Here is a 15,164-nt window from a genome sequence, read left to right on the forward strand (position 1 = left end):
TCACCCATACTGTGAGTCAAAACAGTCTCAAGTGAAAATAAAATGAAATGTTTGGCAGCTTCATAGAAAAATGGACTACAAGCTAACGGATGTTGACATAAAATTATAACTGAATAAAAATACAGAGAATAATGTTCTGGTACATTAACGCAGTGGGTTTCATAGATACGAAATGCTAAACTTGGCAGTTTCAATGGAAAAAGACATCAACATGATACAATGTATGAAACAAAAGGATACAAAATACAAAGTCAAACAACAATCAGTACCATGGAATGAAACAGTAAATAAGGTGTAACTCTGAGGTCATTTTGATCCAGTCGAGTAAACCATGATCCTCACACATTGTCCATATAACACGGTCACCCTCACCCTTAATTTATAACATACTTTCTTATACTGGCATTATTTAAAAAAAAAAAAATGAGGTGACTAAGCAGGTGTAAACACAAGAAAAACATACAAGTCAGTCCTTCACATCCTCTTTTCTTTTTTTTTTTTTTGTATTTTTAAGAGCATGGAAAGAAAAAAAAAATCATGACAACCCCTGCCATGTCCCACAGGAAAGAAAAGGAAGTTTCCATTTCTTGAAGATAAAAAAAGAGGAGGACAGAATCAGGTCTGCTCTGGTACACAGTTCAGTGAATGGGATGACAGTTGTACACCTCCTGGTTCGGCGTTTCTCCTCTCCCCAAAGAAAGAATTACAAAAACAACAATAAAAGAATATCTTCACTGTGCCATTTGGCCGCTTCTGCTCTCTGCACAGGAAATTCATTTTCTTATGACATTATGGTAATGAGTGCAACCTGCAGAAAGCAGAAGCACTACATGATGTGAAGTCACTAGTAGACATTTTACTGGATGTTATTGGATTTTCCATATCAATAATAAACTGGCAAAGTCTCTACGATGGGAAATGAAGATGAGATTTTGCTGAGTATGCTCAGCTGTTTCAGTGAGGAAAACCAGTATGAGATAACTGGTCATAACCCTGAGGTCTTTATTGTTTACATGACGTCCTGACTCGGAATCTTCAGATTCCAGAGTAAAGATTTTAATCAACCTTAACAGGTCTTCTCCTCTAAGCAAACAGACCCTTTTAAAAAGATCAGAAAAATAATAAACACTATGGCTGCAAGCTACACTGAACAGGCCCTCTCACCTCTGCACACATGCAAGGTGCTGTTCTGTCATTGTCAGACACAGAACAGTTCGAAAGATTGTGAATTGTCATTTGTTTTGGACACAACCTGAACCAACTGAGCCAAATCTCGTCAGGCTAATTTTGTCTTACCAGTAGGTGGCACTATGACAGCGTGACACCATGACACAGTTTAATAGCAAGACATCAACGTAAGAGAACTGCCATGGCCACGCCCTTTTGAGTATTATACATGGTATTCTGTTTGGTTTACAATATGGGACCAAGGGCCTTTTTTTAAATAAAAAAATGCCCAACATCGAGGATAAATATTCTGTTGGGGCTGAATTTGAGATTTTTTTTTAGGGGGCGCCACTGAACCATATTGCCATAGGAACTCACAAACATCCAATTTCCTCACTGGGCTCGTTTCTACCAGGTTTCATGACACGTTCGGTGCTATAGGGCTTAAGTAGGAAAATGAAAAACAAAGTGTTAACAAACTGGTGGCAAAATAGCTTCAGAATAATCATAGCTGGCAAATATATCTTTATAAATTCCAACATTTGTTCAGACAACCCACTACACAAGTCACAACATCTCACTAGTTTACTGTTGAGTAAACAAGTCCAGCAATGATGTCTGTCATCTTAAAGGCAAGGTAGGTCGGTAGGAGAGTGCTCCATTTTCACCCACTCCCTCCCCTCTGTGCTCTCAAAAGCCACACCCCTCACTTCAATGCACTAGCGCCATTGGTCCAGAAGCAGATTTCAGCTCATGGTTTGAGTGTGGGCTTGTGCGTTCATGGGATAGAGAGCGAACAGGGAGACAGGGAGGCATGATTGGTTCATAAAACGTGTACTGAGTGCAGACATTGGTCGATATTTTTTACGTGTTTACAGCTGATACAGATGACAGAGTTTCTTTTTCACATGAATCATTGATTACTGTCAGGACTTAAAGACAGTTTTAACCTCAATCTTAAAAAGAGTATCTGGAGAAAATTACCAACCCTGCCTTTAATTTACTCCAAATTAAAAAAATAGTCGGATTTTCTCTTCTTACGCCATCACAGTCTGAACGCAACATTAAGAAAGAAGGAGCTGTTTGTTGAGCTAAAGAAAAAGAATGAATATCTCTTTTGCACTATCAAGTTAAGGCTCCGACTGGATGAAAATATAATTTTTGCATGAGATGATGTCTACAGCTAGAGTTTATTAACAAAGTACAAATCTAAAGATTCTATGTCACAACTGCGACGTCTCTCAGAAGACAGAAGAGACTCAAGTCTTTCTCTTGTACATTCACACACTAATGTTAAGCTGCGATACTTACTCCTCTCTGACCTTTCGCCTTCAATCTAATGGGCGTAATGGGAAGACAACGTGGTGATCCGCCCCATGTACCGTCTTTGGAGGTAGTAACAGAGGTGTTACAGGGGTGAGAAGGGTGTGAGTCTCTGTGCGTGCACGTCTGTCTATGTGGAGCTCCAGTTGTGTAGCGTTTCTGCAATGCTGATACGCAATGTGAATTCACAGATTTGAATGATCAGTATGAATGATCAAAGACGTGATGACAGCTGTGCCCACTCTGAGAAGGGCTATCGCCACTCCTGTCCCTGGAACTTTCTTTGATGAAATGCGTTAAGAAACCAAACGTTTGATTTTGCTCTAATTTCCACACTCTTTGTTTGACTTTTTTTTTTGCCCACTTGGCGTGTCAATGAGTTTTAATGCCGTAGTGCGTTGGCGACAAAAGAAGCTGCAGTACTGCATGTGTTCAGTCTGAATTAACCTGACAGCATTACTGTCTATAAAGTGGTCAACATTAAACACAAAATGTCATAAACAACCTGGGTACAAAAATCTTGGCATTTCAACAAACCCTGCATCCTTCCCGAAGCCCTTTGCTGACATCATCCATTCTGTTTAGGACCATTGTTTTCCTGGAGCCAATGAACTGCGTCTTGCGAGCCTTTGGGTCTTCTCTTCTTTTGGTAAAGTCTGATTGCCTCTAGTTTCTTCCAGCTCGATTCCTGTAGTGTCCCAAAAGACAGAGCCGGTGTGTCACAGCACATAGCAACCATCTGTCAAAACAAGTGGTAGGCTGACCGGCACCTTTCCACTGTGCAAGGAAAGAGCACCTTAAACTAAATAAAATGTACATTCAGTAAGAGTTGTGTAATACAATGTGTTGATTGAATCATACATCTATATTGCTGATAATGCAGCAAGCTCTGTTTGAATGTACATGTGATTTAAGGCAGAGGGTCCATGCTACAATCATCAGTTAAAGTGGACTACCAAAGTTACCACATTTTCTTGAGTGCAGATTTCACTGCATACATCTGCAGTTCACGTACTGTATTTATCATGTATGTGCATGTTGCTCTCCACATGCACAGGGTGATTGACAGATGTTCTTCGGGAAGTCTGCATTCTGAGTCACAAGCTTCTCTGTTGCATCGAGGGGAAATCAGTAGGATAAATAAAAGGAAAAAAAGATTTGTTTGTAACAAATGTTCTGAAGTTATCGCTGCAGACACCAACGCCACAAAGTGTCTGTGTATGTTCATGCCTTATTTATGCGTGTGCGTGTGTCTTTATGTATACTTGGAGGAGTGGGTGAGCAGCCTGCGTCACATCAAGGTGCTTCGGTACTCATGCGTGTTTATACATGTCCACAGCGCCTCTGAAAGCGCTTCCTCACTGCTGTTTGTGGGTGTTGACAGGTCCTCTGGGAGCTGGCAGAGGCTTTCACAGGGCTTTGGCACTGGTGGTGTGGGAGACAGTGTGGGACACTGGCTTCTGTGGGTAGCGACTGTAGTAGTAAACCTGGAACAGGATGGCGAAGTCGACACCGACCTGGAGCAGACCACATGTCCAGAACTGCACGGGAGCCTGGGTGAGCAGGAAGTAGCCGGTTTTAAAGGTGTCCCCACTGGTCCACATCAGCACCATCTTGATACTGTGAGGGGAAAAAACAGAAGAGAAAGGATGAATAATGGATTTAAACTCCAACTCTTCATAAAAGACCAACTATGATGATACAAGAGTTTGGTAGAAGTTGGTTCATGTCATTAAATTTTAGAAATACATCTTTTCAATAATCGTATGAGAAACATGCTTCTCAAAAACATAGCCCCCGAATCACACACATGCACAAATATGACCTGTGGACAAGTGCTTTAATGGAGAGACGTCAGAGCGAGGCCGCTACACAAAGATGGTGGGGGTACGGTGCCTTCCTCAAGAGCACATCTGCAGGACTCACACAGTGACCCGTGCACCTCACCAGCTACATACTTTGGTCCACAGTGGAACCTGAACCAACGAAACTCAAACAGACTCAACCTTACAGACTGAGGCACTGCCGCCCCATTATCTCATCTTCAGAACTGACACTTTGGATCCACGTTATCACTTTTAATGAGAGGTGAGTTCTCAGCAGTCAGGACTGAACGTCGGCCAATGACTTGACTGGTTATGAAGCGTTTTCCTTTTGCATTCATTTCCTTGAGTTTGTGTTTTAACTTTCCTTTGTTCATTTGTTTGCTTTGGCTTGTTGCAGCATGTTCTGCTCTTACTGTGTATTTTGTTTCTCTTCATTCTTTTGGCCTGTTTCTGTATGTTTTCCTTTTTTAGAAACTACATTTATTTTATTTTATTTTTTAAAAAGGGAACAATGCATTTGACATAACAGTGTGCAATATTCGGATCATGATATTTTTTCTGGTTACAGGTTTTTTTTCAAAAACTCAGCCTCCTGTTTAAAAGCTGCTAACAAACAAACAAGAACAATGCTCCCTTTAGACAATAAACTGGCTGTTTATAAGATGCTCATGAGATGATCCAGGGGGTTTATTACAATAAAAAAAAAAAAAAAAAAAATCTGTGTTGGTAAAGAAAAGGGCCTTTGTGATTTGATTTGAGTGGTAATGGGGGAACTGTGAACTGTACTGATGATGTGAGAAAGGAGGCCTAATAAAAGCAGAAGACACCATAACAAAGCCCCTGGATCAGAACACACCCCATAATTCACAAGTCATACTCTTAAAAAAACAGACGGAGAAAAGTTGCAGAAAATCCGGGACATCCCGCCTTCAAAACCCCTTTAGGCCCCATTTGAAATGCTGCGGGTTATTTATGTTTTCCACAATGCTTCATGACGACATGAAGACATCTATCAACTTCTGCAGAACTCACTTTTTGTGAGCTGTGCACTTTAGTTTTTCCAGACTTTTGTGCTACTTTTGAGGCAGGGATACGTGTAGGCAACGCTGGTAAAGAAAGGACTGAGCCAGCACTGTGTCTAAAATGCATTGTGTTCACACAGCACTTTTGAGATGTGTCTCCTAAAGCAACCTGCCTACAACAATAAAAACCCACATGGAGACCTTTCGAAATCCTTTCATTCAAGCGTGTTGTTCGGTTGGTCAGCACTATTTGAATAAACAGCTCAGGATGTATTCTTGTCACCTCCTCAAGTGAAGTGAATTGAGAGAGGTCATATTCAGCCAAGAAAGATAGTTTCAGTTTTTTTTTTTTATTTCTTCCAACACTAGAATGACAGTGCCGTTCGCTGCCACTCTCGTCAATGCTCCCATTTCCACATTGAGCGCCACGGTCCATCTCCGGAGCGGGCCAGCAGCGCCACTACGCTCTGCTGCGTTTCAAATTCGCTGACAGCCTGTTTTGTACGGAGCTGGCTGCAAAGCTGGACGGAGAGGAGATTGAGCTGGACAGGAAGTCAGCCCGGGCCACTTTATCAACATAACGTCAAAAACAGGAAGCAAGTGAACAACAAAGCTACGTGCTGTTTGCCCGGTTGGTCCTCTTTATTCCCGCGTGATCGTGTGGTTCTCCTGTCATGCGAGTACAGCTGCACTCACGCTCCAGAAACAGAGCCGGCAGGGCGCACGCCGTCCGACGGAGTAAAACCCCGTGGAACAGACAGAACACAGTGAGTACAAACTCTGTGGGAAATTGGCAGCAAGAGTTTCTGTATGAGTTATTTGATCGGAACCAAGAAACTCAAACATACTACCCTCCATCCACAACCCTGAATGCAACATCCTTAGCTCAGCTACATAAATGACACACGACTCGCCTGTAAATGGTGATGTTCAACAATTCTGCCTTTTGCCTTTGAGTGAACTGACCCCTGAAAATGAATTCCATGAATTTACATTTTAGTGATCAAAACCCATCTTTGTATGTTGCATGCTTTTCAGGCAGGTCAAACCATCCAATATGTGTGAAATGGTTTTACTCATTGATGTGAGAAAGATAAATCACAGCTGTTTTATCGAGACAGAGGGTCAAGTATTGTCTTTTAGTCTCATTTGTCACGTCCTGAACATGTGAATTAAACATCTCAGAACTTTGTTTAGTGCGGTATGAAACGTGGCAGTATGACCAAACAGACGAACAGGATTTGTTTCCGTGTTTTAAGATTCTTCTTCTTTTCTGTCAGCCTCTTCTTCTGTCAGACGGAGGACGGACGAGAGCTAATCGAGTATCTGTCCCGCCAGCAGAGCTCAGTTAGTCCGTCTCTCTCTCCTTCTTTTAGTCAAAGCTTTGCTGCCAAATCTCCTCCTACATTATTCATGCTTCAAGCCTCACCTTAGGCGTTTTTCATTTGTGAGGCCAATTTGTGCGAACCTTGCTATTTTTCCACATACTCGCTTTTGCTTACTTTCTTGCAGCCACTTTGCCTGCACATCTCAAAATGCCCCTTCCTGCGTCTCCTCTCCTATTCGTTTTCTTTATTTTTCTTAAGCCCACTCTCTTGCAGCACTTCTCTCTTTCTCCTTGTCCATTTATCTTCCCACCACCTCCTTCTAAGTAGCCTTCGCCTTTCTATACCTGTTATTGAGGAGGGTAGGCAGGGGTGGTGGGGGAGAGAAAAAAAATACAATTTTCTTTCTCAGTAAGAAGCTTGTTAGCTCTGCGAGAGAAGAGAGCTTGAGTTCACACTGCCTCCCTCTTTCCTTCCGCTGCTGCAGTCCACTGTGACAATGTGTACCAGCAGGTATTAATGAGAGGGGCAGGAATCATGTTTGATCAGTTCCTCCGCTGGTTTCCTAATAAGAGGAAACATGAGGCGGCTTGGCAACAAGACGTGAGCATGTCTGACTATCTATTTGTCAACTTCTCTCACACATAGAAAAAGGCCGGCATAGGGAAAGCATGCTGAGCTGTGGGCTGAAACAGCACTTAAGTAGACCTGTCGTGGACCAGACTATCTCTAATTATGGGCCGCCTGCACATGAATTGGAGAGCTGAAGTGGCTTTGCATTTGAATTGATTTGAATAGAAAATAGATTTTGATTGATGTTAAAATGAAGATTTTTTTTTTCATCTGTTAGTTTATCCAAAATGTGTAAATCTAAAAGGGATGGCATCTTATCCCATCTCCCTCATCCCATTTTCAAGTCCAGTGCCTGTTCCGTCCGGGTCTGCTGAAGATTGCAGACAGTTAAAGGAAGTTTTTTTTCTTGTCACGCCACGAAAAGCGTCTGTGGCTCAGTTGGATGTTGTCTCTGAACCGGAAGATCGAGGGTTCGATTTTTTTTTTTTTGAATGTATTAATGAAAGTGCATTAATTTTCTGGCAAACCAGTTGCAGGCTTCTTTTAAGTTTATTAGAAACATCAGTAAAAGTGAAGCCCATGGTGACGGCGTGACATTACGCTGGTGAAGTAATGTGCAGAGCAGGGAACAAACACATTTTGCTGAGAATCGATCAGCGTTCATTCTTTCAAATACATTTTTAAAGTGGATCGAAACCTTTAACTTTGGATATATTTAGTTTGATAATGTCATTTTTATTACTCAAATTCATTTTCTCCAACTCAAATCTGCTGACCTCGTTACTTACTGACTCTCCGAGAAGAGCGAAGACAAGCCGAGCTGTTGCCCCCCCTTTTTTAAAACTGACACTTCTGTATCATGTTTGATGCTGGCTGTGGAGGAGAGGGAACTGAAGAATTGAAACCTCAGAGCAGTGAATAAAAGGTCCTAATTGGTCAAATTAGGTGTCAACCTGAATGTCAGAATACATCAATTAGTACAGAAAATATAGTTAAAATTGGAAACAGGTGGAATTTTAGAAGCAATTTGAGGATCTTTTTGGATGTAATGTATCTGGACGAAACCTTTAATGGATCTGGATAATGGCGATCCTTCCTGACCAACACATATAGAAAATATAGGGTAATGTTAATTTTAAATTAAGTAAATATTAACAGAATTAGATAGTTTTTGTAAAAAAACTGCCCACCTTCTCTAAAAACAAATCAAAACAAACAGACCTGAACTGAATTTTCATACACTTATCAAAATGCTTTAAAGGGGAACTATTACGCTCTTTTCCAGTTTTATATTTTTATCCTTGGAGTCTACGAGGGTGTCTTTGCGTGAGTCACAGCTCAACTCTTTAAATATATCCCATACTGTCAGCACCCGAGTTCATCTTCTGTCTGAAACTAGTCGATTTGCTCCTAGCTAAAACCACATGACAAAACGTTTTTATTTGGTGGAGGGTCCGGTCTGTTATTTCAAAATCATTTAGTCAATGAAGCACTCTGGTTGAACAATTTCAGTTCAATATGATTTAAGAATTTAAGAGTAAATACCACATTGTCACGTCTTTATGGTCCTCATCCTTAATATTATGTGTAGCGTTTGCTAAATTTCTCGAGGATAGCAAAACATGCAGCGCTATCCCTATGTGGAAGAAAAGGATCCAGGACATGAGGATTTTCACCCTGGAAGAATTGAAACAAATTGATTCATTTTCAGAAAGCTCTCTGAGTGATGAGAGCCGATGGTGGTGGTGGTGGTGGTGGGGGGGGGGGGGGGGGTGATCTTAAGGTTCCCCAGCTGTGGTGATCCGCTGCAGGGGGCCGGAGCTGCTCTGTTCTGCAGCCATGCTAAACACCAAAACACCATGCAATCCGCCACAGGGGTGACGGCCAAGTCAATACAGATCCATGCCTGCACGTGGCTCTGTGTGTGTGTGGCTGTGTGTGTGTGTGTGTGTGTGTGTGTGTGTGTGGACAGCACCCTGCAAGCTAAATATGGCTGTGGCCTTTTTATCTCGCATACTGGGATTCAGCTCAAGACCACACTCCTTATAAGGCTGCAGTTGGCTGTGTGGACGTCCCTTCGGCGTGTTTTGTGTTTGTCTGTCTGTGTTTTATTGTATTTGTTTTATGGCAGGCTGGTCAGTATCAGCATGTTCTTCCAGCTCCTCTCCAGGTTCTGGTCTATCTAATTATAGCAGCAGCCTGAAGTCCATTAACACCGAAACACTCCCAGCACATTTTATCAAGACACTTTTTCATCTCACATGATGTCCCCCATAAAAAAACACAACCGTCTTTAAGTATTTACAGTAGCACTAGCTGAGTTCTCTTTTTTGTCCTCACTTCTATTCTAGTTTCAGCCTCTTCAAAAGATTTAAGACAAAAACTTTCTTCTAACTCAATTTTGCACGGATAAACACTAAATTATCTAAATGAAAATCTAGGGCTTGAGTCATTTTTAATTAAATTCTGGGAGATGTATTAAAAGGTAAAACATAATGTGTGAGGCTAATTACTGCAACTGGGAGTTTAGAAAAAAAATCCCACAAGCCCATGCAGCCATGCTGAGTCTTTAAAACTGTGTTTTTTTTCTAAATCATTAAGTTACTGATGACAGTTAGGATATCTCTATTTCCAGCCTAATGAATCATAACCCTTGTTCTTTTTAAAGTCCCTCTAAGTTCTTCTTTCATTTCTCGAGGGTTAGGATGAGCTGTAAAATGAGAGAGTTTGACCTGCCAGGCAGTATGTGAGCTGTTTGGTCTTTGAAAACTGCAGATGAGAGTCGTCTGTTAAAAGGGCTCGGCCCAGTGGGAGATGAGAACACATAAAGATCGGGATGCTTTATGGGCAAAACTAGGAAGAGCTTCTGTTTCTCTTTGAATGCATTCTAGACAAAAGTGATGGAAGAGTACAAAGATAAAAAAAATAAATTAAAAAAAGTAATCTGAGCCAAAGACAACACAAGCACACACTGTGGAATAGGATGTATCAGGCCTGTGCCCACTAATGGCATTTTTTGGCAGCGCACATCTTCTATTCAAAATCAATTTTTGCATTTTGTAGCCCTTAGCTTCCTCTGCATAAATGCCCTTTTTCTGCTTTCATAGTGCTCTCTGAGAAAAAAACAAAACAAAAAAACCCCGTCAACTTTTGAAACACCACTGCTTATCTATGCAACTTCTTCCTCACTGAGCAGTCAAAATTACTCAGTGTTGTGACCAACTTTGTCCACAACAATGGCCGAGATGGTCTTAAGAGAAACATTTGACATATTTAGAGCCTCCTGCCTCCTAGATCAGGAAACGATTCATTTACATTGTTTCTATGTTTTCCTGCTGGTGATGTTTTGATTATAAGCAAGTCTAAAATATATCGAACAGTTTAAAACAGGCTGTATAGGTGGCGCCGATAGCGCAGCGGCAGCGCGCGCACCATGTTGCGAGGCTTTGCTCCTCGCGCGGGCGGCCCGGGTTCGCGTCCGGCCTGTGGCCACTTTCCCGCATGTCTCTCCCCACTCTCTCCCTGTTTCCGACTCTATCCACTGTCCTATCAATAAAGGCAAAAAGGCCAAAAATAAACCTTTAAAAAAAAAAAAAACAGGCTGTATGGTCAGTGGGGAGTGGGAGTGCTAACTAACAACAGTGAGAGGGAGTGAAAAACGCTCGGAAATTGAGGTTGTGAGCGCTGTCTGCGGTAAATGGACTCGAGCTTCTGTGGTGCTTCTCTAGTCTTCTAATTACTCAGGTCACACCCATTCTCACAGTGCAGGAGTTTCTCTGGAACGTGACCGTCAGAAGCAACTTTTCCCCATTTGTACACATTCACAAGAAGCAGCAGGAGCAACTTGGGGTTACGTTTCTTACTGTAGGACACATCGGACATGTCGCTGCAGAAGCTGAGGATGAAAACCCGACCTTCTAGTTAGGGAACAAGACGGCTTTTCAAGGACACAGATCCTTATACATTCACGTCAACCTTATATTTTCACTTAACCTCTTTAAAAGGTGCATATTGATATATCTGAGTTGATGATTTGTGTTGTTTTCTAGCTCTGATGTCTGATCTTGCTATATCACACTTCTTAGTATAGTATAACCTAGTTATCACTTTTCTAGTCTTGGAGCTTATCAGAAAAATGCAAAGGCCTTTTAGATTGGGTAGAATCAGTTACCATAATATCTGAACCAGTTCCCTTGCCCTCTCCAACACCTTTTGTTTTTCATTTTTCCCTTGCCAACCAAGAAGCATCCAAACAGTCTTGTTGAAGTGCATAAACTACTACCGCCTACCTTCTCTGGTCAAAACAAAAACAAACCATTCTGCACCAGAAGTGAAACTTTAGAGGAGGACATACTGGCTGCCGCATTGTTGTCAGAGAAAGCCAGCACTTCAACTACGCATGTTTCCTTAACGTCATTTAAGGATTTCATTCAATATGTTTCCTACATGTTGCTGCTTTTACAGTGCAATAAATGGCACTTTAACAGGAAAGCTACTGTCACATTTTACATGAACCTTGCTTCACACGTTCTACACAGTTCTCCATATGCTAGAGTGGTTTGCACGTGTAGAACAAGCTTTTTAACAGGGATGTCTCTTTTTTAGGAACCGTAAACTAAAATACAAAAAAGCTCCAGCCCCCCTCCATTGTTGTGTTTGTGTAAGTCATTCCAGATGTGTTTGTTCACCACCTTATTTGCCTCTATGAAGGTTTATTCTCTGATAAACTTCTGGGCCCACTGCCCAACAGAAATGTAGTTTTGCTTATGTAAATTATGTAAATCTGAATTTTTTTCTAGCTTAAAGGCTAGAGAAATGTAAAGGCCCTCACACGGCGTGCTGCAAGACTTGAGCCCGTTTTGAATGGGTTTGTGGTTAGATGCCTCAAATAAGGTCTGTGGTTAACACAAGCTGAAGAGATGTTGATGTTTTGATAGACGAGATAAACTACATTAGCTAATACCCCCACTTGTGAATTTTAAAGTTTTTACGCAAACTTTAAACGGCGGTTGCTAACGAGTAGCTAACTGAAACTACAGTGGTTGTCACGTCATCACACCGGGAACTCTCACCCTAATCCTCCTTACAGCCTTTAGTCATGTTTTTCTGTGTTCTTGCAAATATTAGGTTAATAAACAACTAATTAAGCTAACATTTAGCTAGCTTGTCAAATCCACTGACTAGATCGATGAAGCCGGGATCCCTCGGGATCAATAAAGTATCTATCTATCTATCTATCTATCTATCTATCTATCTATCTATCTATCTATCTATCATAACGGTCGTGACGTCTTTACAAACCGACTGCGGTGTAGTTTGCTAGAGCATAACGTTAGCTTTTTACTTAATTAACTCTTCAAACTTAATATAAATGATATTCATCTGTAAAGATGATCCCGCTGAACAAAACAGCTACACATCAGAAACGTGTGTTTGACACAGATCTTATTTTCTGTAATGATCCAAAATCCAATGCAAAAATCCCATAGGCGAAGTTTTGTAGGAACTACGGGCGCCATTTTTTCAGGTTGGCTTATAAAAATACATTACTATACCAGACTATAGGGGACGCTTTGAGTTTAGCAGAACCAGCTGAAGTGAAAAGAAAGTTACATTCACTTTCTCATTTTATCCCTGTGGAATCTCTTTTCCTCTCGTTTCTTTTTTTTCTTTTCAATAATAACAACTAAATGTTTGTTTCACCAAATGCCATAGCTTACCAATACAGCACAATGTAGATAAAGACTAGTAAAGTGACTCACAGGGTCAAAAATGAAGAAAGCATAATGGTATAGCAGAGAAGTAACTGGTTTCAAATATGACCAGCGAGGTTAAAAGAGAACGAACACCAGACCGAATCCCTTCAGCTACGTCCTCATGAAACAAGCACCTCCAACACAGGACTCATCGCCCTCTACTCTCTGACTCCTTCACATCTCACTATTGAAAAGTGCTTTGCTACTCGACTGATAGTGCCTCATTGTTCAGTGCTGGTGTTCATACACACTGTATATGATTCAGGCTACTGCTAACTCTTACTCTGCGCTAACTCCATCCTCTGCCATATGTATTTGAGCTGGTGAAGCTTCCTACTGCATGGAATAATATGCTATTACTGGACCAAGTCTGACACTTTTCGACACTTGGAGCGTGTGGGACCATTTTGGCTGAGCCACTAACAGGAAAGATGTCAAGGGTGATGTTTTTCCAAACATATTAAACATTCTGCATAGGATTCTTTTTTTTTTTATGCACTCGCAGGAAAAGGCCCTGTTCTGTTTTGGTCTGAGCAAAAAATAGATCTTCTGGTCATTGAGGAAGAAGTTGCATAGAACTTCATTCATTCACACACAAATTGTTCATCCATTCTTTATTCCTCACTCCTCCATGCCTTCACAGATTTTGACTGCAATATTTTAAAGGTAAAATTATTTGCTTTAAATATGTGTCTTCCTCTTGCATCTATTCCCTTCACACACACACAAACAGACATCATGTATACACTAACACTGAAACCTTGAACGGAGTGCTGAGGTAAAGTAACCTAGCAACAGCCTACCAGACTCAACAGGTTTGGCAGAGAGGGAGGAGCGGACACGAACAATAAACAGAGCTGGAAGATGTCCTCGGCCTTCTGTTGCAGCTTTATTTGCACTCTTTGATGGCTGGCAGAATCTGTTGTAGGATAAGACAAAAGACGTGACAGGCAGGACTGACATGTTTCATACCGTCTGGGGAATTCGACTTTGATACATAACGGAGTGTAGATTGGATTCGAGTTGATTTTGATTGAAAACGTCTGCCTCATACAGTAAACTTATCCTGAGCATCTGAGCATGATGCATAATGATTATCGCTGAATCTTTATCATTGCAACAAAATAGTCATAACCAAATAAGGCAGTCAATCAGAAGCTAATTTTCATCCTATCAGAGTGCAAAAAAAATAAAAAAATAAATAAATCACACCATTCAGTATGAATAAATTAAAAAAAAATAATTTCCCTGTACATGTTGATTGTACTGTAATATTATAAAAACCAGTTTAACTCAAAATACAGCAAATCCACCTCCACTACAATGAACTCTACTTTTAAATCAAAGATGCACAGATAGTGACAATCAGGCCTTGTGCCGGTACGTAAGATTTGATGTTTTCATACTGTTATTAGTAGTTCCTCCTCTTTAAAAGTCACTGGACTCTGTCTTACAAAGTTCAGGTCACTGATCTTTCTCAGAGACGGTCAACAACCCTCAAACTTCCAATTTTCTCTCTCAAATTTAAACATCATTGTTATTTCTTTGTTTTGTTATTTTGATTCCCCAAACTCATGTGACGCCCTCCTGCATGTTCAGAATCTCTTCATGTTTGCGGTCCACTTCCTTGTCTGAGCACGGTGCTCTCAACTAGCACCCAAGACCACCTCTTTAAACAGACTCCAGCACATCACAAGTACAGTATGTATTTCATTCACACTGATCAAATTAACCAGAATTTGGGGTCAAGCGTACTCAAATACGGATCCGGGTCCAAAACCAGCCTTTGAGTCCCAAAATAACGTACCGAGCACATCTGTGGGAGGAAGTTGGAGTAACAGGAGAGAAACCACACACGCACGTGGAGAACATACAAACTCCATCCAGAAAGGCTCCTGTCTGACAGATGTTAAACATTTCAACGGTGCACAGTTTAAAAACATTCTCCAACTGAGCTGCAATCTATACTTTAAGATTCCCATTTGTCCACTTTGACTGAACGCTCCTTTGGAAACCACTGTCTGTGGCTTTGTTGACATGCATTCAGGAAAAGAATAGAAAACAACTGACTGAGGAAACAGAAAAACAAAAAAAGGATTTTACAGGCAAATTAAAAAAAAAAAGTCATAACCCCACATAGACAAAGCATTATTAAGGGTCCACTCCCTCTGT

The 15,164-nt window shown here is 41.1% G+C and overlaps 1 protein-coding gene across 3 annotated transcripts in view; it reads right to left on the bottom strand.

Annotated features, from left to right (window-relative positions):
* Window positions 1-417: 417 nt before the first annotated feature.
* slc66a2 (solute carrier family 66 member 2) overlaps window positions 418-15,164 on the bottom strand; it is a 36,405-nt gene continuing 21,658 nt past the window's right edge. For all 3 annotated transcript variants that reach the window (XM_079368709.1, XM_079368710.1, XM_079368708.1), the window contains one exon: window positions 418-4,110. In XM_079368709.1, coding sequence (XP_079224835.1) covers window positions 3,900-4,110 — 211 coding nt within the window. In that variant the 3' untranslated portion in view covers window positions 418-3,899. The remainder of the gene's footprint in view (window positions 4,111-15,164) is intronic.

The sequence above is a fragment of the Symphodus melops genome (genome assembly GCF_947650265.1).
Source record: "Symphodus melops genome assembly, chromosome: 18".
Classification (NCBI taxonomy): domain Eukaryota; kingdom Metazoa; phylum Chordata; class Actinopteri; order Labriformes; family Labridae; genus Symphodus; species Symphodus melops.